Source organism: Capra hircus, chromosome 4 (genome assembly GCF_001704415.2).
Source record: "Capra hircus breed San Clemente chromosome 4, ASM170441v1, whole genome shotgun sequence".
NCBI classification, from domain to species: domain Eukaryota; kingdom Metazoa; phylum Chordata; class Mammalia; order Artiodactyla; family Bovidae; genus Capra; species Capra hircus.
Genome location: NC_030811.1, coordinates 22,430,807 through 22,453,968, shown reverse-complemented (window position 1 = coordinate 22,453,968; position 23,162 = coordinate 22,430,807). Strand labels below are relative to the sequence as shown.

General features: G+C 41.7%; 1 protein-coding gene across 1 annotated transcript in view; it reads left to right on the top strand.

Annotated features, from left to right (window-relative positions):
- The window catches only part of EXOC4 (exocyst complex component 4), an 816,876-nt gene extending 794,201 nt beyond the window's left edge, over positions 1–22,675 (top strand). The window contains exon 18 of the mRNA XM_018046915.1: positions 21,079–22,675. Within this exon, the coding sequence (XP_017902404.1) occupies positions 21,079–21,316 (238 nt within the window). The 3' untranslated portion in view covers positions 21,317–22,675. The remainder of the gene's footprint in view (positions 1–21,078) is intronic.

Sequence of the window (23,162 nt, the reverse complement as noted above, 5' to 3'; positions counted from 1 at the left end):
GAGATTTTTCCAATAATTTGCACACTCAAAATCAATTTGAATACAACAAGTAAATTGAATTTAATTTTTTGATATAAAATTGTAGTTATCAGCTTGAACCATTAAATTTACTATATAATATATCCTTTCCAGCTCACTTGGTTAGAATTTCATTGCTCCTTATCTATATAAATTTAATTAGGCTTGATATCATCAGTATATTATAGAACTAATTAAAGATTTAGATAAGTGCTGAGGGGTCTTATTGAAAACTCCATAAAGTTCCATTTGGAAAATGAGATATTCTTCGTTCAGTTCATTGTGAAAGAATGAAACAGCAAGAAGTGTTTCTTGCAGTGTGTCTGAAAAATTATTTAACTGGATTTAATGGACTTATTCCATTCTTTGAAGAGCTTTTTAATTACTCTATATCTTTGTGCAGTCCAACAACAGTTATAATCTGTATTTAAAGACTTTCAAATGCTCTCCTCCCACTGAACTAAATGTCTTGTATTCTGGTGTGCGTGTGTATGTGTGTATAGAGGTAGGTGGTCCAGGATTTTTACATCCTGATTGAGATCATACAGTATGTAATGATTTTTATGGGGATATCTCCCAGTCCTCACAAGCAGGATAAACACAGAAACATCAGAGCATGCCGGCCATGAACACAGTAGGAAAAGGGAGAAGATAAGAAACCCTGACCCAAGAGAGAGTACCTGGGCAAGCCTGAGGTTCTGTGTGTGGCTTCTTTGAGTCAGTCATTTTGTAGAAATCACTTTGAATTCCCTTGTATCTACGACTCCACTATAGAATATAAAGCAGATTATTTAAAAGACTGATTTCAACTAAGTGCTTTGTGTCTTCATTACAAAGCACAATAAAGCCTTTTATTACAATGAAGCCACTATTACTTTCCATTGATTATGCACTGAAATAAAGCTGCATCTACTATATTCCCAGGGTGCTTAGTGCTCTTGTCAAAAAGCAGAGTTGTGTTTTTTTTTCCAGTGCAGATTGAGTGACGCAATGCGTGGTTAAAAAAAAAAAAACACACAGAAAGTGAAAGGCCAAATAACAAATGTAGGCCATCTATGACTGGGCACATTGTTGTTCAGTACATAGGCACCAAGGAAGCCAGCCAGCCAGAAAAACTGTTGAGAGTCTATGTGGTGTAACTGAAAAGTTCCAGGCCTTGGGCTTGGGACAACAGATTGAAAGCTCTGCTGTTGATTAGCTGTGTGACCTAAGCCTAATCTCTCTAAGTTTCTTTTCCTGGAAAATGGAAATAATAATGATGCTCCTCCTGCCTACTTCAGTCTGCCTCATGGGTCCAAATGGTTTTTAAGTGTCATTTATTCTAGTTTTAATCCCATTTACTTTTCCAGATACAGAAACTGAGGTACAGTGGGATGGAGTGGTACAATCATTGTCACTGATTGAACCAGAGTCAGGGCCAGAATTGGAGCAGGTGCTTCTGAGCTCAGCCTGCACCATCACGTGGAGTATAAAAGAACACGTGGGCATCTTCTTAGTGACATCCTAGCAGCACTTGGTAGCACTGGGATTTTTTTTTTTTTTTCCCCAAGCGACTATTTCTGGAATACGTCGCTTCAGTTTTCCTGCCCAAATGGTTTGTAAACATTTGCACCCCCTAGTCTGAGAAAACATTTGCAGGAACATTTGGGTCACAAACCAGTGTTTGTTTCACCACCACACTTGAAATGTTTCCATTACAAAACATTAGAAATGTTTGCCAGTAAAGCAGATTCTCAACAGAAGTATAAGCCTTGAGTGGGAGGGACACCTCCAGCTACCTGCTTGGGGACTTCCAGGCAGCTCCAGGCACAGCAGTTCCTTCCTTGCCCAGAAGGAATGTGCAGCGTCTCCCAGCATGACCTTAGACGTGACATTCTTTGATTTTGAACTATAATATGTACATGAACTAAGGTACATGAAGAAGCTACAGATTTGTTGTTGTTGTTCAGCCACTAAGTCACATCTGACTCTTTGCCACCCCATGGACTGCAGTGCACCAGGCTTCCCTGCCCTTCACTATCTCCCAGAGTTTGCTCAAACTCGTGTCCATTGAGTCGATGATGCCATCCAACCATCTCGTCCGTCCTTTGTCGCTCCCTTCTCCTTCTGCCCTCAATCTTTCCCAGCATCAGGGTCTTTTCCAGTGAGTTGGCTTATCGTATCAGGTGACCACAGTATCGGAACTTCAGCTTCAGCGTCAGTCCTTCCAGTGAATATTCAGGACTGATTTCCTTTAGGATTGATTGATTTGATCTCCTTGCTGTCCAAGGGGCTCTTAAGAGACCTCTAGCACCACAGTTGAAAAGCATCAATTCTTTGGTGTTCAGCCTTATTTATGGTCCAACTCTCACATCCATACATGACTACAGGAAAAACCCTATCTTTGACTAGATGGACCTTTGTTGGCAAAATGATGATATCTCTGCTTTTTAATATGCTAACTTTGCCATAGCTTTTCTTCCAAGGAGCAAGCATCTTTTAATTTCATGGCTGCAGTCACCATCCACAGTGATTTCGGAACCCAAGGAAATAAAGTCTGTCACTGTTTCCATTTTAGGGGGATTTGATTTAATTCCCCTCCACCAATTTCTTCCCATTTCCTGATCCCAGGTCTCAAGAGCAGCATTTCTCTGGGGCCACAGGAGAACTATCATAAGCCCCATCCTGCTTGCCAGCAGAGCTCCACTAGAGTATATATGCAGCACTATGGAAGTTCATTAGACTTTTGAAAGCCCTGGAAATTATGAGATGCTAATTCTGAAGGTAGCAGGTGTGAGGAAATGGAATAAGCTCTCTCACTCTTTCCTACTACCTTCTTCTGCAGTATTTGTGGAAAATTGGGTTCAGGAGCCCAGGTTATTTTTACTGTTTTTTAAAATAATGTTTCTCACCAAGGATCAGCATATTTTTCTGTAAAATCTATACCCATCCCACACTAAACCTTCCTGTAGTTACAGTCTCAGTTCAACCCCAAAGAATCACTAGCTGCCAGGAATAAAGATCTGATGGTCAGCTCTGTGAAAGAGCAGATGATTATGAGAAGTCTCAACTTTCGTTTTAATTTAGCATAATGTAGTACAACAGTCACACTTTGAGCTGTAGATGAAAAATGAATCTGTAGATCTAAGAAAGAGACAGAAGTTTTTATTTAAGCCAAATTTAAGGATTATAATTGGCGAAGAGCATCTCAGAAAGCTTTAAGAACTGTTCCACCCATTAGAAGTCAAGGTACAGTCATGTAAGTTTTCTTGAAACAGAGGGCTATACATCAAGTAATGTACTATCGGAAGTTGACATAAGGCAAATTTAAGTGTCGTCATAGTGGGTCATGTGACCCTGTACAAGCTCGAGAAGGAATGTTATCTTTTAATGGATTGTCTTGTTGATGCTACAAGAATGTTGCTGTTTGTGGTTGAGCAGGTATTCCTGCCTGATGGCCACAGTCTGGTCGATGCATAGTACGGATCTATAATGCACAGTGGGGGAGAGAAAGGAAACCAAAAGGTAGAGGATTTTTATGTTAAAATTTGTCCTGTCTCTCCATAAAACGTGAATTCTATTTCATAGAGCAGTCAGCTTCTGTGAGTACACCTCAGCTTCTCGTTTTTCCCCCATCTGATACCCAGTTTGAAATAACATTCATGTAGTCTTGCCACATACGTGTATTTGCATTAGCCCTTTACAGTGCTGTCATATATGTGATCCTGATAAGTCTCTTGATTATGAGTAAACACTTTTGTCTCCCCACACTTGACTCGGGGTGGGAATTGTTTTCTCATGGCCCAAATCAGAGTTTTTCTGGAATGATCTGGGGGAGGTAGGCTAGGGATCTGGCTTTTGTTAACCAGCCTGCCAGCCTTAGGTATTTAGCCTTTGTGATGCTCAATTGTGAGGATGAAATCAGGTGAACTTTAAAGCATTTAGCGGTGCCAGTGGTCAAGAATCCACCTGCCAGTGTTAGAGACATGAGAGATGCAGGTTTGATCCCTTGGTCAAGAAGATCCCCTGAAGTAGGAAATGGCAGCCCACTCCAGTATTCTTGCCTGGAAAATTCCATGGATAGAGGAGCCTGGCAGGCTAACATCTATGGGGTCACAGACAGACATGACTGAGCATGCACACCAAGGGTTAAATAGTAATAAATGGTCGTTGTTCCCCTTAATAAAAAATCAGTATAATCATTAGTGGATCATCGACTCAATTATATTTCTGTTACTCTGTAATCATATACCTAGAATTATTCCCAGTCTTATCCTGTTTTCCTAGTGGAGGTTATTCTTCATGAGTTGTCATAAATTTTTCCTGAGAATAGAGTATAAGGATGGAGGGAGTTCAAAGGCTTTTGGTGCAAAGATGCTGGAAAGTCACAGAACCTACAAAAATGTAGAACCCTGAGAGATGGCTTTAGTTCATTCAGGGCACTCAGTGAAATGTGAGCTGGTGAAAATATTTCTGTATCTGTCAGCTTACAGAATCTTTTCTGCAAATGTCACAGAAGAACATGGAATGCAGCAAATGTCTTGATTAATGGATCAGTCTTCACAACACTATTGGCTGTGGGTATATGTCTTCTGTATGGTTAAGATGGAGTTCTAGTTCATAAAATTAGCATTTTTATAACAGCTTTATTGAGATAGAATTTACATACCATGAACATTAACCCTTTGAAAGTGTGCAATTCACTTTTCTTTGTGTAGTCGTAGAGTTGCATAGCCATCATCACTAGCTATTTTTACAGCGTTTCTTATTACCCCCCAAAAGAAACCCAGTAGCCGCTGGCAGTCACTCCTCATCCCTCCACCCCACCCCTGACAACCACTTGTCTACTTTGTGTCTATGGATTTGCCTGTTCTGGGTATAGCATGTAAATAATAGCATGTGATCTTTTGTGATGAGCTTCTTTTAGTTAGTATGTTTTCAAGGTTCATTAAGTTAGTAGTTGTCTTAATGTTAGGATATGAGACTGAATTAAAAAATCCAGGTACCCACCCCAACACCTAGCGTGTTGCCTGCTCTCTCTTTCTTTTCTATTCAGAGTAGGAAGGGACGCGGGTAAAGGAAGGTAATGTGTTTTTATTGAAGTATAATATACATACCGTAAACTGTACGAATCTTAACTATACAGCTTGATTACTTTTTTCATATTTACTTTTATTTATTTGCTTGTTTGGCTGCGCTGGGTCTTAGTTGTAGCACATGGAATCTTTTAGTTGGGGTGTGTGGGATCTAGTTCCCTGACCAGAGATGGTACCCAGCCTCCCTGCATTGGGTGGGTGCTTGGAGTCTTAGCCATTGGACGACCAGGGAAGTCCTCACAGCTTGATTACTTTTTTCAAAGTGAATACACTCAGCTAAAGATAACCATCACCCAGATAAAAACAGAGACTATCAGAATCCACCCAGAAACTTCCTTGTGCCCCTTCTTAGTCATTACCCCCAGCACAGGTTATTTCCTAATTTCGTTTGGTTTGATTTTTCTGAATTTGATTCCCTGCACAAGTGGGTATCCCAGCCTCCATGAACTCTGATTTCAGGATGGACGTTTCCCTAGCACTCAGGGGCCTCAGTCACTGCGTTCATTACCGCTGGTTCCAAGGGAAGTAAAGCAACACCCAGTCTTCCCAGAGCCCCTGACTGCACGCTGTGTGCTCCTGACCCCAGGCAGCTTTCCTTCCAAACACTAGCAGTCCCTCAGTGTGGACCATTACGGCGGAGGGGAAAAAAGCGTTCCCTTCCAGGCAGGTACAGTTTGTGACCAGTGTTGACCTCCAAAGGCAGGTCTTTTGAGGGGTGACTCCTACTTGCCATGAAGGCAGCCCCTACGCTGCCCTCAAACTCCCCTGCTGTGTCACCCTCTGGTTTTTACTCTGAGCAAAAATGTATTCCTCTCATGAAATTCTGTGTGTTAGCCTCTCTGCAGAAATAAGAAAAATCAGACCTTTTATTCCAGAAATTAAGTTTTCATTTTAAATTCACTTTCTACTCTTTGAAAACTTTAGTTTCTGTGTGGTCCAGAGCTATAGGTTAGCATTAGCATTTAAATAGAGGTATTAAGCGTACTCAAAGACCTTTCTCTCATAACGTTGCCCTTTCTGGGAGGTTTCTCAAATCTGATGCTTTTTCTTCCTAAAAAAAGAATGCAAATGCTATATATATATTCCCCATCAAAGGCCCTTTTCTCTTTATACAGACTTAGGAGAAAGGCATCGTTGAGCAGTCTCACTGTTAGTCTTTTTATATGGAAAGGGTCAGTTTAAAAAAATTGCTATTCCATCCCTCAATGCCTGATTTTCTCTGCTAACTCTAAAAATTAATTTTCCTGTGGTTAATTTTATCCTGTTATGTCTCATTTCCCTCAGACATCCTCTGGGAACTCAAACCCCAGTTCTAAGAACCTGGCGCCAGCCCTCGCCATGTACAGGCCACTCCCAGCGCCGGTGCAGAGCACCCAAAGGGCCAGGGTCTGAATCCAGTGTCAGTCACGAGAAGCGCTTGGCCTTCCTCTCAGGGCCTCTATTTACCTGCCAAACTAAGGTTATGAAGCCTGTTGTATGTGGTTGTCAAGATATTAAACAAGATGGTTACTCTCCTCCTGATTTATAATTTTATATATAATTACGAGCATCTTAAATCTTCCCTCCCTCACATTGAGCTCCCTCAACCAGACCAGTGATGTCAACTAAATATATATAGAAAGTAGAAAGTAGTGTCAACTAAATATATATATATATGTGCACAGCCTAAAAGTTGAGAGTTATGTTTATTCTCTGGGATTACTGGGACTTCGAGTCCAGGAGATAGCATCTCAGGGGCCCCTGAGAGATCTGTTTCTAAGGAGGCTGAGGGAGGAGTCAGTCTACATCATTTTTCCGGAAAGAGCAGGTAATCTGAATATCCAAAGATTATTGTTCATTAAGGAGAACCAGATATCTCAACTTAAGGGATTTATCCCAGGGACGGGGGAGCCTCATGGGCTGCCGTCTATGAGGTCGCACAGAGTCAGACATAACTGAAGCGACTTAGCAGCAGCAGCAGCAGTGCTGGTCTGTGTATGGGAAGTGTAAGCATGCGGGCTCACTGAGTTCATTCCTTTCGTATGCATCTCAGCTGTGGGGCCAAATCCTGCTTCTTGATTATTCACATCCTTAATCCCTCATCCACACAGGGAGTGGCAGATGTGGGATGCCTGCCTTTCGTGCTTCCTCGAATCCCGCCCCTCACCCCACCACCCCATGGCTGTGACATCCTTATTTACCAACATGGCGGGAAATATTTCATTTCACAGTAGCTTCTGGTGAAAGGAATCCCTCCAGCTTTCTCCTATCCTTACTGCCAGCCTTCCCTTTCCTCTCCACCTCATCCCAGTCCATAGTGGGTACTATAATAGTTGATTCCAGTGGTGACCTAAACAAAAAGCTACTAGAGGTGAGGGCCTAAATTTTCCTGGCTTTTCTATCAAGGTATTGGTGCCCTTCTCTCTCTTTGAGGTTGATTTTATTCCATTACAAGCTTGGGAACAAGAGTTATGAGGAAACCTAGAAGATGGATATGGCCTAATAGAGGAGATCTGAGCAAAGCAAGGAGAAGCTGGGTGGTCCCACAGCCTGAAGATTCTCTGGCTTCTCAGACCATCTGACCTCCACCTTGAGAGGTCTTTCTAAAACCCAGTTGTCATCATGTCTCAAAATGCAGTTCTGATCTATTTCAAAGACCAGATCGTGAGAAGAGACCGTCTCATGTACAGATAAGACTTTGGCAAGCAGAGAAAAAGCAAAGGGCAAGTGCCTGACTGGGAGGAAGGCCTGCAGTGGGCAGACGGAATAGGAGCCGATAAAGGAAAGAAGGGACTCGGGTTGCTGGGAGAAGAAAGAGCTTGATGATGTGGCTCAAAGATGGAAGCTGTCGAGGGGAAAGACCACTGTGTTTGTCCACTAGGATGTCATCAGTGACCTTTCAGTTTCAAACAAAATGGAGGCCTTTGAAGGATAGTGAATACAAATGATTTTTTTTTTTTTTTTTTTGAGAAATTTGACAGTAAAAGGGAGAAAAGAGACGCGAGGAGACACAGAGTGGACACAGGATTGCGTGAAGGGCTTGGAGTTTGTTGTTTGGTTTGTTTTTTCAAAATAGGAGAAACAAGGATGCTTGAAGCAGACGTGAAAGAACCCATGAAAGAGATAGATAGTAGATACAAGAGTTCAAAACAAAACAGCAAAACAAAACCCCAGCAGGATCCTAAAGGCATTGGGAGGGATGGGGATTAAAGGCATAAAACCAATCTTAGAAAGAAAGGAGCAGGGAAGGCTAGAAAAGAAACCCATCTTTTGAGCCTAGAGTTGCAAGGAGAAAGATTAGTAAGAAATCATTTCAGTATGATGCCTTACACAGTTATGATAAAGTAGGATCCAGAGAGATAATATATGTGTGGCCAGTACAGTAATAGTTAGCTGTGTTTTTTTATTTGTGTGTGTGTTTCATTACCATTTTTACATAGTGGGTGTCCTACCATGTCATTTGATTTAATCCTCAAATCTCCCATGAGACGTTATATTATCCTACCTCATTGCATAAATGAAGAATCTGAAGTTCGAATAGGCTAAGAAGTTGCTGAGGTCAAACAGATTAAGTAAATATATGAGATTGATGTCTGATTCTGCCAAAGAATGAAAGAAAAGTTGAGAGGATTGCACATCACTATCCCCAAACACATCTTCCCTCCGTGCCCTCCCCTTTTTCATTTGCAACCATTTATCCCAGACATCCACATCACCACCCTAGAATTTACCCTGTTACACAGAGCCACCTGTCTTATTCATGCTTCCCCCACCCACCGGTGGGGGTCAAAGGACTGTTCTTTTCTCTTGTGTTCTGTCACTTAATGAAGTTTACCGACTGTCGGCTCTCTCATTCATTCTTTCCCTTTCCTTTATTCACCACTCATTAGATGCCCTGTACTCAGCCCAGATGGGTACCAACAAATGGTACAGAATTCAACTCTGCTTTCGTACAGCCTGCATTTGAGGAGGGGAGACAGACATTTATGTAATCAATACTTACACAGCTCTGTTCCAGCCACTGTTCTTCATCATTTGATCCTTCTAACAACCTCATTTACTTTTGCCTTTCTCAGATGAAGAAATTAAGGCCCAGAGAGAGTCATAAATTGCCCAAGAACAAGAGGCAGAATTGAGATTTGAACCCAGGTTCCTGACTCCTGAGTCCATGATCTTAACCACTGTGTTATGCTGTGTCTAATTGTGTGTATGTGCACACACATTTTTAAAATATATAACACATATTAAAATATATCTTGGAAAAGATACATATTTTTGATGAGGATGAAAGCTAAAAGGAAAACAAGCTCAGTAAAAGGATAAAGCTTAATGAGGATGGGGCAGGTATCATATAGGTTAAGGTGGTCAGGGGAAACCTCACTTATTGATAAGCTGACATTTGAGCAAAAATTGTACTGAATTTCTTCAAATCTTCTATTTTCCTCTGGCCTTCTGCCCCTTTAATCCCATTTGATGCTCTTTTCTTATTTTATTTCAATTGGCTTGTAGCATAAAGCAGTATAAACTATGAAGTTCATCATAGTTTTATCGGGTTATCATCACCTTCTTGTCCTATAACTGGCACTTTTTTAATAGTTAGTTAGAGAAAAAAAATGCCCTGATTTAATGCCCTTAACTCAACACACCCTCATGGACCTTTTTTTTTTTTTTTTAACTAGTGCTGTTCTAAAGTTTCTCCCAACTATTGAATATGTTGTTGTTTAGTAGCTAAGTTAGTTAATTCGCTCAATCGTGTCCAACTCTTTGCGACTCCATGGACTGTAGCCCACCAGGCTCCTCCGTCCATGGGATTCTCCAGGCAAGAATACTGGAGTGGGTTGCCATTTCCTTCTCCAGGGGATCTTCCCGACCCAGGGATCGAACCCAGGTCTCCTGCATTAGAGGCAGACACTTTAACCTCTTAGCCACCGGGGAAGAGCCAGTTTAGTAGCTAAGTTGTGTCCAACTCCTCGAGACCCCATGGACTTTAGCCCGCCAGGCTCCTCTGTCCATGGGATTCTCCAGGCAAGAATAGTGCAGTAGATTGCCATTTTCCTCCTCCAGGGAATCTTCCTGATCCAGAGATCAAACCCAGCATCTCCTATGTCTCCTGCATTGGCAGGTGGATTTTTTTTTTTTTTTAACCAGTGTGCCACCTGGGAATCCCCACTACAGGAGATCAGAATTTCTTCTAGACAGATTCGCCTGGGTTGTTCTAAAAAAGAAATCTCATTCCATTATTTGCCACCCATGAGTCTAAATTCTCTGGCTTCCTTTACACTATTTCTATTACTTTGTTGCTGTTCCCAGCCTTTCCCCATTTGGTAGCGTTTGACCTTTTCCACACTGTTTTTGTATGTTCTGGCACATTAATTAAAGTGTTAGTTGAGATCGGTTAGAAGGAAGTGTCCTTAGCATTCAGCAGATGCTTTCACTTCTGAATTTGATTTGCCTTCGTCATTACCCTTTGTTTATTTTTCAGTCTGTGACCTATCAGGGTAGTCATTTAGAATAAATTCATTTTGCTAGTTGTATTTTTTGAGAGGCACTATATAAAATGGCTCACCGACATCCAAATATATATCAGCCACAGTGGTCTTTACATCCACCAGATTCATACTGCTATCCAAAGCTATCCATCACGTTTGTCAGAATATTTGGCTCTTTAATTAAACCCTGCTGGATATTGTACACATTTCCACTAGCTTCTGATTTCATTAATTATTTTTCTAATTGACATCCATTCTGAGTCATGTATCCTGGAATCTCAGGTAGCCCAGTTTGTAGCTTTGGCTTATTTAGTTGTTTGGTTTTTTTTTTTCCTCTGTCTTTCATAAATAATCTAAGGGTTTAGTAAACACACCCTTGAATTTTTGCTCTCGGGACCCGCTGATTTCCGTATGCTCATACTTTACAAATAATCCCTCGATTTTTTGGTCTCTCTGCCCAGACTATTTTCCTTTCTGGCCCTTCATTCCTAAAAGATACAGTCTTTTGTCTTGGCAAAGTAGAGAAATTTCTTAAACACTATTGAAAAGCATGGGAGGGTCCTTGACTAGGACTGAAAAGTAAGGAAGGAGTCAGTGTTTCAGTAACTCTGCCAACTGTTGGCTGAATACCAGTTCTTGCATCTTAAGCCCCCAGCAGGAATAATGGCTTGCTTGAACTGTCCATTCAACCTTGTCAAAGTTTTGTCTTAACACACTGATGAGGTAGCTGGCTGGGGCAGAGTCGGTTGGATGCAACTAACTGGCACCTACCAGAGTCAATCCATCATCCTGGTCTCATTGGCTTACTATTCTAACGAACATGTTCTCCCATCAAACCATGCATTCTATGCCTATCCTCACGGACCTTTCTCCCCAAGCACTACAGGTAGAGAAGAATCTCCATGTTATAAAAACAAAAACCCAACACCTGTTACCCCTTCACTTCTCCGTTTCATCACCTGAAGTAGAAACCTTGGTTTCTGTACCTTGTCTAGGGCCCCTCAACTCTTTTTCTCATGATCTGAAAGAGAGTAGTCGATTTTTAAAACATTTCCCTGGTATCTTAGAGATCTTTGATCTAGGCCTAGATTGGATTTTTTTTTAAGTGTAGATTTTTAAAAAAGCTTCTTGTAGCCAAGGACTATACCTTTGTATATTAGCATTTAAAATGTTATTAGAGCTTCCTAAGCATTAGTAATAATAATATTAGGTTTTCCTTTGAAGAAATCCTTTGCATTATTTATTGAAAAGTTGATCATTCCATTACTTAAAACTGAAGAAGCCATAGGACTTTTGAATTATTTTTATTCAGTATATCTCAGCAGTTGTCTCCCAGATTGCTAATCTGAGAAATATAGACAATATCCAATACAGGGGCCTTGTGCTAATTGGTAAACAATTTATAGTGTTGAGGCCACCAAAGGGCATAATACTATGTCCTCTTATCAACCCATGATATTAGATCATTTTTTTAATTGAAAAGACTTTCTAAAGTGATATTCAATGAATTATACTTTTTTAATGGAAAAGACTCTCTTAAATGATAGTCAGCACAGCATACTCGCCTTAACCTGAAGTCACCTTTTGATAATCAAAAGAGCATTTACAGGCATATGAGACAAACACAATTATGAAAGTAAAATGAAGGACCTAAATAAAAAATCACAGAACAAGAGGGTAATTCTATTCACTCTTTCATATTTCATTATTTGATAACATCAGAAGATGAATCCATCAGAATTGCTTTGGCAAGTGCAAACAGAAATGTGCCTGATCAATATTTATTAAAACCTTCAAAATGGGAGAAGGAGTCGAGTAGACTTCTAAATGGACTGAATAATTATTCATACCAGTGGGGTTTGACCAAAGGCAGTGCCAGACCAAAGAGACACAGTTTTAATTGTACTGAATTAAAAAATGCAGATCTTCCTCCAGCCCTGTTGCAGAAAACTTAATTTAAAAAATTATCTGATGCAGCAGAGGGTGACACGTGAATCCTTAAGTCGCTGAGGAAGAAATTTTAACCATAGATATTTATAATTTAGAATATGTTCCAAAGATGGGGAGCAAAACTTCCAACTAAAGGAACAAAAAGACATTTTCTTCCCATTTCGGCAACTGTAACTGAGCTTGGGAGAGGTCCTTGTCTCAAAAGGGCTGGATCCCAGAGAAGTTCCTCTGAGTAGTTGTATTTTTTGAAGAGAAGTAAAGCAAGATGCTGGCCACTGCTATCAAAAATATCAGGGTCTGTTACTGAGAGGAATGAACACAGATGACTTTAAGGTTTAACATCTACCCTGGGGAGACAGCCCCGCCCCCCATTACTGGTTATCAGAAACGGACCAATGGATAACCATCATTTAAGCATAAGTGCCCAGAGAAGACAATGGCACCCCACTCCTGTACTCTTGCCTGGAAAATCCCATGGATGGAGGAGCCTGGTAGGCTGTAGTCCATGCTAAGGGTCGGACACAACTGAACGACTTCACTTTCACTTTTCACTTTCAAGCATTGGAGAAGGAAATGGCAACCCACTCCAGTGTTCTTGCCTGGAGAATCCCAGGGATGGGGGAGCCTGGTGGGCTGCCATCTATGGGGTCGCACAGAGTTGGACACGACTGAAGTGACTTAGCAGCAAGCATAAGTGCCGTTGATGGAATCTGTGGTATATGTACCACATTATATAAAGAAAATGTAGGTAGATGTCCCATCCAGTTTCTGCAAGGCTTGTAGCAGTGGCCTCCAGGCTCTCCACCTCTTGAAAGGTTTTCAGCTGCCATCAGCTGAAGGAAGTTCTGCACTGTTTTTTCCTAAAGACCATTCTTCACTTCTCTTCTGGATTATCCTGGTCAGAACAAAAACTGCACAACTTGTTGTAAGGAGTGTTAATAACTATCCTCATGTAGAATACAAATGTAATTCTGCCACAAACTCTCAGAAAATTATTTAGCTTTTCTTTACCTTAGTTTTCTCATACTTAAAATGGAAATAACTTCAGCTCTTTAAAATTAGAATTTTCAATCCTGTCTGTAATAAACTCTGAGCTCTTTGAAGGGGAAGACAAATGAGAGCAATTATATTTATATTTTTAATAAAGTAATTTCTTTTTCTGACACACAGAATTACCATCCATTTTATTATTGGTCTGGAAAGTACATCTGAGCTAAGTTTACACGTGTTCAGAATGTTTTCAAATCAATCAGTACTGCATCTTTCTTCCCAACGCTTAGGGAAAATCAGCATCAGCTAATTCTAGTGGAGGCCCAGTGTGATTTTTTTCAGTGTTTATTATTTATTTATCTGACTGTGCCAGGTCTTGGTTGCTGCACATGAGATCTTTGATCTTTGTTGCAGCATGCAGGATCTTTTAGTTGAGGCACAAAAACTCTTAGTTGTCACATGTGGGAGTCTATAAATAATTCCCTGACCAGGGATTGAACCCAGTACCCCTGCATTCCAACAGAGAAGTCCCGGAAGCCCATGATTTTAAAGGACTAAGCAGCAGATGCTGTTGCTGTTCAGTCGCTCAGTCCTGTCCAACTCTGTGACCCCGTGGGCTGCAGCACACCAGGCTTCCCTGTCCTTCACCATCTCCCAGAGCTTGCTCAAACTCATGTCCATTGAGTCAGTGATGCCATCCAAGATTTCATCCTCTGTTGTCCCCTTCTCCTGCCTTCAATCTTTCCCCGCATCAGGGTCTTTTCTAATGAGTTGGCTCTTTGTATCAGGTGGCCAAAGTATTGGAATTTCAACTTCAGCATCAGATCATCCAAAGAATGTTCAGGGTTCATTTCCTTTAGGATTGACTAGTTAGATCTCCTTGCAATCCAAGGGCTCTCAAGAGTCTTCTCCAACACCACAGTTCAAAAGCATCAATTCTTTGGCTCTCAGCCTTCTTTATGCTTCAACTCTCACATCCATACATGACTACTGGAAAAACTATAGCTCTGACTAGACAGACCTTTGTCGGCAAAGTAATGTCTCTGCTTTTGAATATGCTGTCTAGGTTTTCCTCCAAGGAGCGAGCGTCCTTTAATTTCATGGCTGTAGTCACCATCTGCAGTGATTTTGGAGCCCAAGAAAGTAAAGTCTGTCACCATTTCCTTTGTTTCCCCATCTATTTGCCATGAAGTGATGTTACTGGATGCCATGATCTTAGTTTTTTGAATGTTGAGTTTTAAGCCAGCTTTTTCACTCTCTTTCACCTTCATCAATAGGCTCTTTAGTTCCTCTTTGCTTTCTGCCATAAGAGTGGTGTCATCTGCATATCTGAGGTTATTGATATTTCTCCCAGCAATCTTGATTCCAGCTTGTGCTTCATCCAGCCCGGCATTTCCCATGTACTCTGCATATAAGTTAAATATGCAGGGTGACAATATACAGCCTTGATGTACTCCTTTCCCAATCTGGAACCAATCCATTGTTCCATGTCCAGTTCTAACTGTTGCTCCTTGACCTGCATTCAGGTTTTGCAGGAGGCAGGTAAGGTGATCTGGTATTCCCATCTGTTGAAGAGTTTTCCACAGTTTGTTGTGATCCACATAGTCAAAGGCTTTAGTTGTGAAGGTTTTAAAATCCAAAAATACCAGTGCTTGAATAGCATCTTCTGTAACCTCTTTGTTTTCCATGTCGGAGGCAGAGGTTCAAAAGCTGATAGCAGTTATACAAGTTCTCATAACTAGTTAGGAAGAAATTAAAAACTTAACCAGAATCTAAGCTTAGTTGATTTCTTGAGTATTTACTTCTCCAGGTCTTTCTGCTATAACTACCTCTCAATTATTTATGAGATGATTATCTAGTTTATGGATTATTCACTTCTTTTCTTTTTTCTTCCTATTTCTCTGCTTATTACCTTATATACCATTGAGTGAGCAGAGAAAACAGTAGTTGAATATTTTACCACACAATTTAGTGACCTATCAACTACTTGTTTTTTATTAAATTACTCATAATGCTGCAAATCTTGGCTAAAAAGAATTTGGGGCACTACAGTCATTACTAAATTAGATTCAGGTAAATTTCCTTAGAAACTTACATTTAAGAAGTCAGCTCCAGAGCCTAATTCTTTTATTGACATTGATACTCTCATTATGGGAGAAAGGACTACATGGGAAAGTCTTCACAGTGAAAAGCCAGAAGTCTTTCCTGTGACTCTTGAATGCTGAATATACAACATGACTTCATTATCTGGTTTAGAGTGCTGAATTCCCAGATCAAATCCAGTGTTATTCAAATATTACTGGGAAATGTATAAACGAATTTTGAATTGTCACAGTATTACTTTGTTACATTACAATGGAAGGCAGAGGGTTGAGTTAGTATGCAAATTTTATTTAATTCATTTTTCCTAGATCATGACTAAAAATGAATAAGCTCAACAAGTATCTTGTGCAGTTAGTACTTTCGCTTTTTATAGTTTCTGTATTAGGGGTGACTTTGGAGCAGGTGTAGGGTTCAGGGTCCTTCATTTTGAGGCCCTGGACAAATCACCCACACTCTCTATAGTTCAGTTTGTTCATTTATAAAATGCGGGTGATTGCAGGGGCTAGTTCAAAGGGTTGAATGTGTTAATGTAACTAAAATTTTGACATCACTGTTAACTACTACAATGATCATGATGGATTATAAAACCCAGTCTGAGACATAGCTGTGTATCTGTGGAAAATATAGTCTCCATTTGGAGATCCAGGAATCTGAACCCCAGCAGTGGAGGGTGGCAGAGGGCAGAGCTTTCTCCAGAGACTGTGGGCAGGCCCCCAGGTGGTGCCTTCCTTTCATCCCCACACCCAAGTGTTAATGGACTGCCCATAAGAACAGGGATGAGGGGTCACTGGGTTGAGAGTAACTGGTCTTATTAGGGCTTTCTTCCCTCCCTTTACAAAGAAGAGAATGGAAACTCTTTCCAGAAGCTCTCAGAGATACAGTGATAACTTTGAGTTTGGTGAAGTGGGAAGGAGAGCCAGGGATGAGAGACTAGAACTCTCCTTGCTTCGTGTCTGTGAAAACAGGAAGCAGTCTTAAAGAAAAGTAAGAAAAGCACTAATACTCAAAAGATACAAGGATATCAACAGTTTGCTTATACACATATGCATACCCACATACTTTAAAAGGGCTTTCCCGGTGCCGGAGTGCATGGCATCCCACCCCAGTATTCTTGCCTTGAGAATCTCGTGGGCAGAGGAGCCTAGCAAGCTACAGTCCATAGGGTCACCTAGAGTCGGATACGACTGGAGCAGCTTAGCATGCATGCACACACATTAAAAATATATATGTAGGTAAAAAATTGTCCAACCTCATGTAAATGAAAAGAAAATTAGGAGCTAGGGGCTGTCATATGCTATTGGTAGGAAGATATTGATACAACTTTTTTAGAAAGCAATTTGGCAGCATTGCCAAATTCCTAAAAAAATATATACTTATCTTTTGACTAATTCTGTTTTGGAAATCCGAACTCAGGAAAGAAAGTGTTTTAAAATGGAAACAACCCAAGTGTCCAATAATGTGTCACCCTAAAGTTTTCAGCTGTAGGAAAGAAATGGTAGACTTCTACATGTGGGGGGAAAAAATCTAGAAGGAAATGCTAAATGTGGTGATGGAATTATATGAGTAATTTTTTTCAGCTTAATCTTTCTATATAATCTGTATATCCTATGTGAAACTCACTCAGTCGTATCTGACTCTTTGCAACCCCATGGACTGTATAGTCCTGGAATTCTCCAGGCCAGAATACTAGAGTGGGTAGCCTTTCCCTTCTCCATGGGATCTTCCCAGCTCAGGGATCGAACCCAGGTCTCCCGCATTGCAGGTGGATTTTTTTACTAGCTGAACCACAGGGATAGCTATGACACATGTATTAATAACCAGTCACAGAAAAACAAACTTTATTTTTACACTTGAAAAAGAAAATTTGCCCAACTTACCAAAATGTCCTTCATATGCTTACTGTTATGAATGTTTTCAGAGAGAATCACTGGGGAGAAAAAGTTGCAGTGCAATACCATTAAAATAAAATAAGGGAAAAAGTAAAGAAGAAAGGTCTGTGGATAAAGGAGAAATGAGGAAGATATGAAAAAATAATGTGCTTGGACCCAAGCAAAATGCAAACGTTGTCATGTTATAGACTGTGAGACCCGTCTATACGACGTCGCTTTTCTATCTTTGCACTGTCTCCCTCTCAGCTCATTAAACTTGGAAACTCTGCCCAAAGGCACTCAGCAAAGCGAGAGAAAAACAGCAGGGAGGAACCACCTCCACACAGAACGTTCCACCCCGAAGGGGGACACGGATCTCTGGTTACTGGAATGGGATATTTGGTCCATGTCTAGCAATTGGACTCTGAATATATCACCAGCTGTGAAGAAACTTGCTCTACAAGTCATGAGCCAGAAAAAGTCTAAATCAAATGTGTATTCCACTGGTCCTGTCTCGGCAGTCAAGTAGAGTGCCATCTTGTATAAAACGTGGGGCCCTGGAAGCCATGCCTGCTATTTTAATTTGTGATGATAAAGATCAAGCTCTCATTTTCCTGGGGCCTCAATAAGCACTGATAAATTATTTATCCCACTTGGATTACATGTTCATTTCAGTGTGTCAGTGTTTAGCATGGAAGCTCATCCTAATTGTATAGTTCAAGGCATTTTTCTATTTTTCTCCTTAGGGCACCTTGTAGCACCCTTTCTCCACCTCCAAGTAGAACTGTTGCTATGCTGATTTAGTATACCCTTTGCTCCTGGGTACTATTCTGAAAGATGAATGAATTTCATTCTCTCTTTAAATATTTATGTTTCTTTATGATCTAATATATCATCGTAGTTATGGGGAATTTCTTCCCCTTAACTATGGAAAATACACCATCAGTTACCTATCAATTTTGTTTAATAACTCAGCTTTGCAGTTCTGAGGCACTGTTCATCCGCAGCTCCTGAGGACTGTTTTAGTCTCTCAGTCTACTTCACAGTGTCATTCTGGGATTTATAAAGGTCTTCATCACACAGAGGATATTGAAACATTAAGGGCTTAAGTAGCATGCCCTTTATCACTTATCACACTGGAGGCTCCAGGACTAGAAATCCAGGCATCTTTGTTTTGTTGTCTGCTCCCAGCATGAAACCGTGGTCTCTGTAGAAAACCAGCCAGTATCCCTGGAAACAATTCATTGGATTTTTCAAAAGAAATCCAATATCACTTGGTCTGGTGGGTTCAGTGTTACTTCTTAAGATAAATAATGAAAATATCAACATCATTGTACAAAGAAACTCAATTCTTTTGGTTTAATCTCAGTGAAAAGCATCACAACTCACCTACTGCTTCTGTCTCCTTCCCTAATGCTTTGAGATCCTTGGCTCAAGGAGGTGGGAATGGGTCTGTAACTATTCACTTACCAAATAGATGCTGGCTCAGAGTCTTGCCTAGCCCTAAACTTTTGGGGATCACAGTCTCTGGGATGGAGATCTTGGGGACCTATTCTTTTCTTAAGTTCCCTAGTAACTCTACAGTTGGCGAAGCACCATTCTAGAACTTCAGCTCTCAAGTCCCTTCTAGCTTTTTTTTTTTTAGATTTTTTTTGATGTGGACCATTTTTAGAGTCTTTATTGAATTTGCTACATTGCTTCTGTTTTATGTTTTGGTGTTTTGGACCCAAAGCATATGAAGTCTTAGCTCCCTGACCAGGGATCAAACCCACATTGGAAGGTGAAGTCTTAACCCCTGGACTGCCAGGAAAGTCCTGTCTTCTAGCTTTGAAAGAACCCTGAGCTCCCAATTCTCTTTTACTCCATGTGACAAATTTAGCTTCAAACATGTGTCCTTAAACAGTTGTTGCAGTGTTTTCTTAAGTAGTTCCCTAAATGGATAGCTGTCTCCCTCAACTGTGCCTTAGGGCCTTGAGCCAAATGGCTCTCAAGTCCCTTCCTTTTTGGTAGAATTATACCTGGTCCCTTCCCAGATCATCCTGCTTTCATAGTGCCATCACATTAATCTTCCAGAAGCTTGGAGTGCTGCCTCTGTTCTCAGCAGAACCTGGGACCCCACGTGGGGAGTGCTTTATTGACGTACCTCAGTCTCAAGTTCTCTGTTGACTCAACTAACCTGATGCCAGACTCTGTACCCTTAGCCTTTAGTGCCTTTTCCCATGGCTCTCCTCTGGTCAGCTGCACTCCCAGGCCAAGCAGGTTGCTCTTCCCTGTCTTTGCTCATCTCTTTTCTTTTCCTTTAGTCTAGAATTTCCTTCCTGGAGGCCCCACCTGACAGTGTCCTACCCCATAGGAAGTCTTCCTCGGTCCTTCATGTCCCAGCAACATGGCCTGGTTCCTCCTTCCTCTGCTGTCAGTTCATAGCATTGAGACCTCACCCAGGGCACTTGGAGCGTCATGTCTATGTCCTTGAAGAAGAGTACTGGACTTAGAGTCCGAAACCTGAGTTCATCCTGGCACAGTCACAGATGTCTCTGTGACATTGGGCAAGTCCTGTCGCCTCCCTGGGCTTCAGTTTTCTTATCTGAGAAAAGGGAGTAATAGCTCCCTAGGTATTACGAGTGTTACATGACCCAGTACATGGAAATTAACTTTGCCAGAAGTTTTCTCTGCTTTTCATTACCTTCTCCTACCTGTCTCTGAGCTATTTGAGGAAAGGGACTGTATTTTGCTCATCATTATATACTACTGTTTTTATTACTACATTACTATTAATGTATTAGTACAGATCTGTTTCCAGTAATAATAGTTAATGTTTATGGAGCAGGTAGAATTGTGTCAGGCACCATTCTAAGTACTTTATATGGATTAACTGATTCTTCCAGTGACCCTAAGAGGTGCTATCGCCTCAAGAGGTACTCTTATTATCCCACTTTATGGAGAAAGCCATATATTTCACAGAGCCTCCGATGAAAATGTTGATGAATGAGGGACTGAATGGGACAGAAACTACTAGCAATGTCTGCTGGATGGTTCTCTCTCTCTTACTTCTGCATCCCAACTTCTCTTTCTTTTTTTATATCCTGAGGCAAATGCAAAACTAGGAGAAAGTCTTCAGTGATCCGTGACCCTGATAAGAGGTCTCTCTGGGTCTGCATTTAGACTTCTCATGAAGTGAGTTCCAGGATGACAGATGTCATATCTGTCTTATTCTCCGTCATAGTCACGGGACCTGGAACAACGTCAGCGTGCCTGCTAAGTCACTTCAGTTATGTCTGACTCTTTGCGACCCCTTGGACAATAGCCCACTGGGCTCCTCTGTCCATGGGATTCTCCAAATAATAATACTGGAGTGGGTTGCCATGCCCTCCTCCAGGGGATCTTCCTGACCCAGGGATCGAACCCATGTCTCCTGAATCTCCTGCACCGCAGGCAGCTTCTTGACTGGTGAGCCACTGGGGAAGCCTGGAACAACATCCAGTGATAAGTAAATGTTTATTGACTAGGTGAGCGCAGTAGCTTCTGAACAGCACATTCATTACCACTGAACCCGGGTAGACTGCTGACCGTGCATCCAGTGAACCCCGCTGTGTCTTGCTTTCGCAGGCAATACTACGAGATGCTATACAACACGGCCGACGAGCTCCTGAATCTGGTGGTGGACCAGGGTGTGAAGTACACGGAGCTGGAGTACATTCACGCCCTGGCCTTGCTGCACCGCAGCCAGACGGGGGTGGGAGACCAGACCACCCAGAACATGCGGCTGCAGCGGCTCAAGGAGATCATCTGCGAGCAGGCAGCCATCAAGCAAGCCACCAAGGATAAGAAAATAACCACAGTGTGAACAGGGTGCACGGCGGGAAGCGGCCAGGGGGTGGGCCGCTTCTGTTTCCTCGGTCACAGCCCCTTCTTTGCTATGTTAGTTGGTATATTCTGAGCTGACTTAGTTTTCTCCACACTGATGCTTGGGTGGAAAGAAGGCGTAAGGCTTCTTTTCTCTTGCTTTTTGGCTTTTCTATAAATGCTAAAGGGACTTCACAGTACAGACTGTTGGGATTGGACGTTTACTTTGATGTGGTCAGTTCCAGAGGGTCTAGGGTGCGATGGGGAGGAAGGTTGTAAGCAATAAAAATGAATGCATGAATGGCTAACACCCAGCAATCTTTGGTAAGTAGATCGTTACCTGAGTTCTAGTCCCTTCCTAAAACTGCTCAGTGGGGTTCTATTACATAAGCAGTAGGATTTTTATTCTCTTGACCTTGTCAGTTTACAGTTCTACAAAATTAAGTGTATGTGCTCTGCTTTCTGTCTCTATTACCAGCGGCTTCTCAGCTAGTTGTAGTTTTCAACCAGTTTTCCTAACCAAGCAGGACCTCTTTGCCCCTTCAGGTCTTGGGGGATAAAGTCCTTTTATATCTCAATCCTTGGCAGAGTTTTGTATGCAGTAGCCTGGACCCAGGTGATCTGTTGGTTTGATGCCTTTTTGTTTTTATTTCTGCTGTATCAAAACCAAGCACCACAAATTAAAGACAAAAACAGAAGAATGAAAAGTGATTCAACTCTTCTTGATTTTTTTTTTTTCCTCCTCCACTCGCCAAGAGAAAATGATGGTTAGAGAACTTTTAATCTCACTTGACACCTTGCCCTGGGTGTTATTCTTTTTTTTTAATATAAATTTATTTATTTTAATTGGAGGCTAATTACTTTACAATATTGTATTGGTTTTGCCATACATTGACATGAATCTGCCATGGGTGTACATGTGTTCCCCGTCCTGAACCCATTAGTTATTCTTAAATGCTCAGTCTCCATGGGAGCCCCTAGGCCTTCCTCATCTTAGAAGGTAGCTCCAGCTGCCAGCCAAGTGCAAGGAAGCTGGTACAGCCATGACCTTCCTCCTCTGCACCCCCCAGCCAAGGCTGTTTCTGCAGTGCTCTCTTTCAGCCGGGGTGGGAGCCTGCTGCTCCCCGCACGCTTGCCTCCCCACTGTCCCCACGTCTCCAAGTGCTCTTGCCACCTATGGCTGATGTGTCACAGAAGAAAGCGATGCACTGACTGGGACACAGCTGGAAAACACGTGGCAAAGAGAGCAGAAAGGACTTGGACTGCATGAGGTCAGAATTTTACACCTGTTTGTACAACTTAGGTCTTGGTGGGAAAAGCAGAAAATTTAAAAAAAAAAAAATGCTTCAAGAAGCTTAAATGTTGTGTCTCGTTTTTCTTATATTTATTCCGCAAACGTGCCCTGAGACCCTAATATGCACCAAACACTGCGGGGCACAGATCCGCAGTATTGAGGGCTCCCGTATTACCTACCTGGAAGACAGAAGAACAGAAGCTGGACTCTAACCAAAATCCTAAGAGATGTACACCCGGGGCTGAGTTCAAAATCAGGCCAGTGGGGTGGCTGTGAAGGGAACTCAGCAGGCAACTGGAACATGGTCTTCCAGGAGATTCTGGAAGGAATACTGTAAATCTCTGTAGCTTCAGAGGCCCAATGAGGAAGAAGTTGAATCTACATGGGAGATGATCATGCAAGAAGGTACTGTCCCTAAACAACATCATTGGAGTAGTCTCCCTGAGAAGTGGGGGAGAGGTGAGGGAGAGAGGGGAGTCAGAGCTAATTACTGTGGTTTGGAAGCGCTGGTGGCTGTGGCCTGCCCTCAGCACTTCTGTGTCCTCCCTTTCTT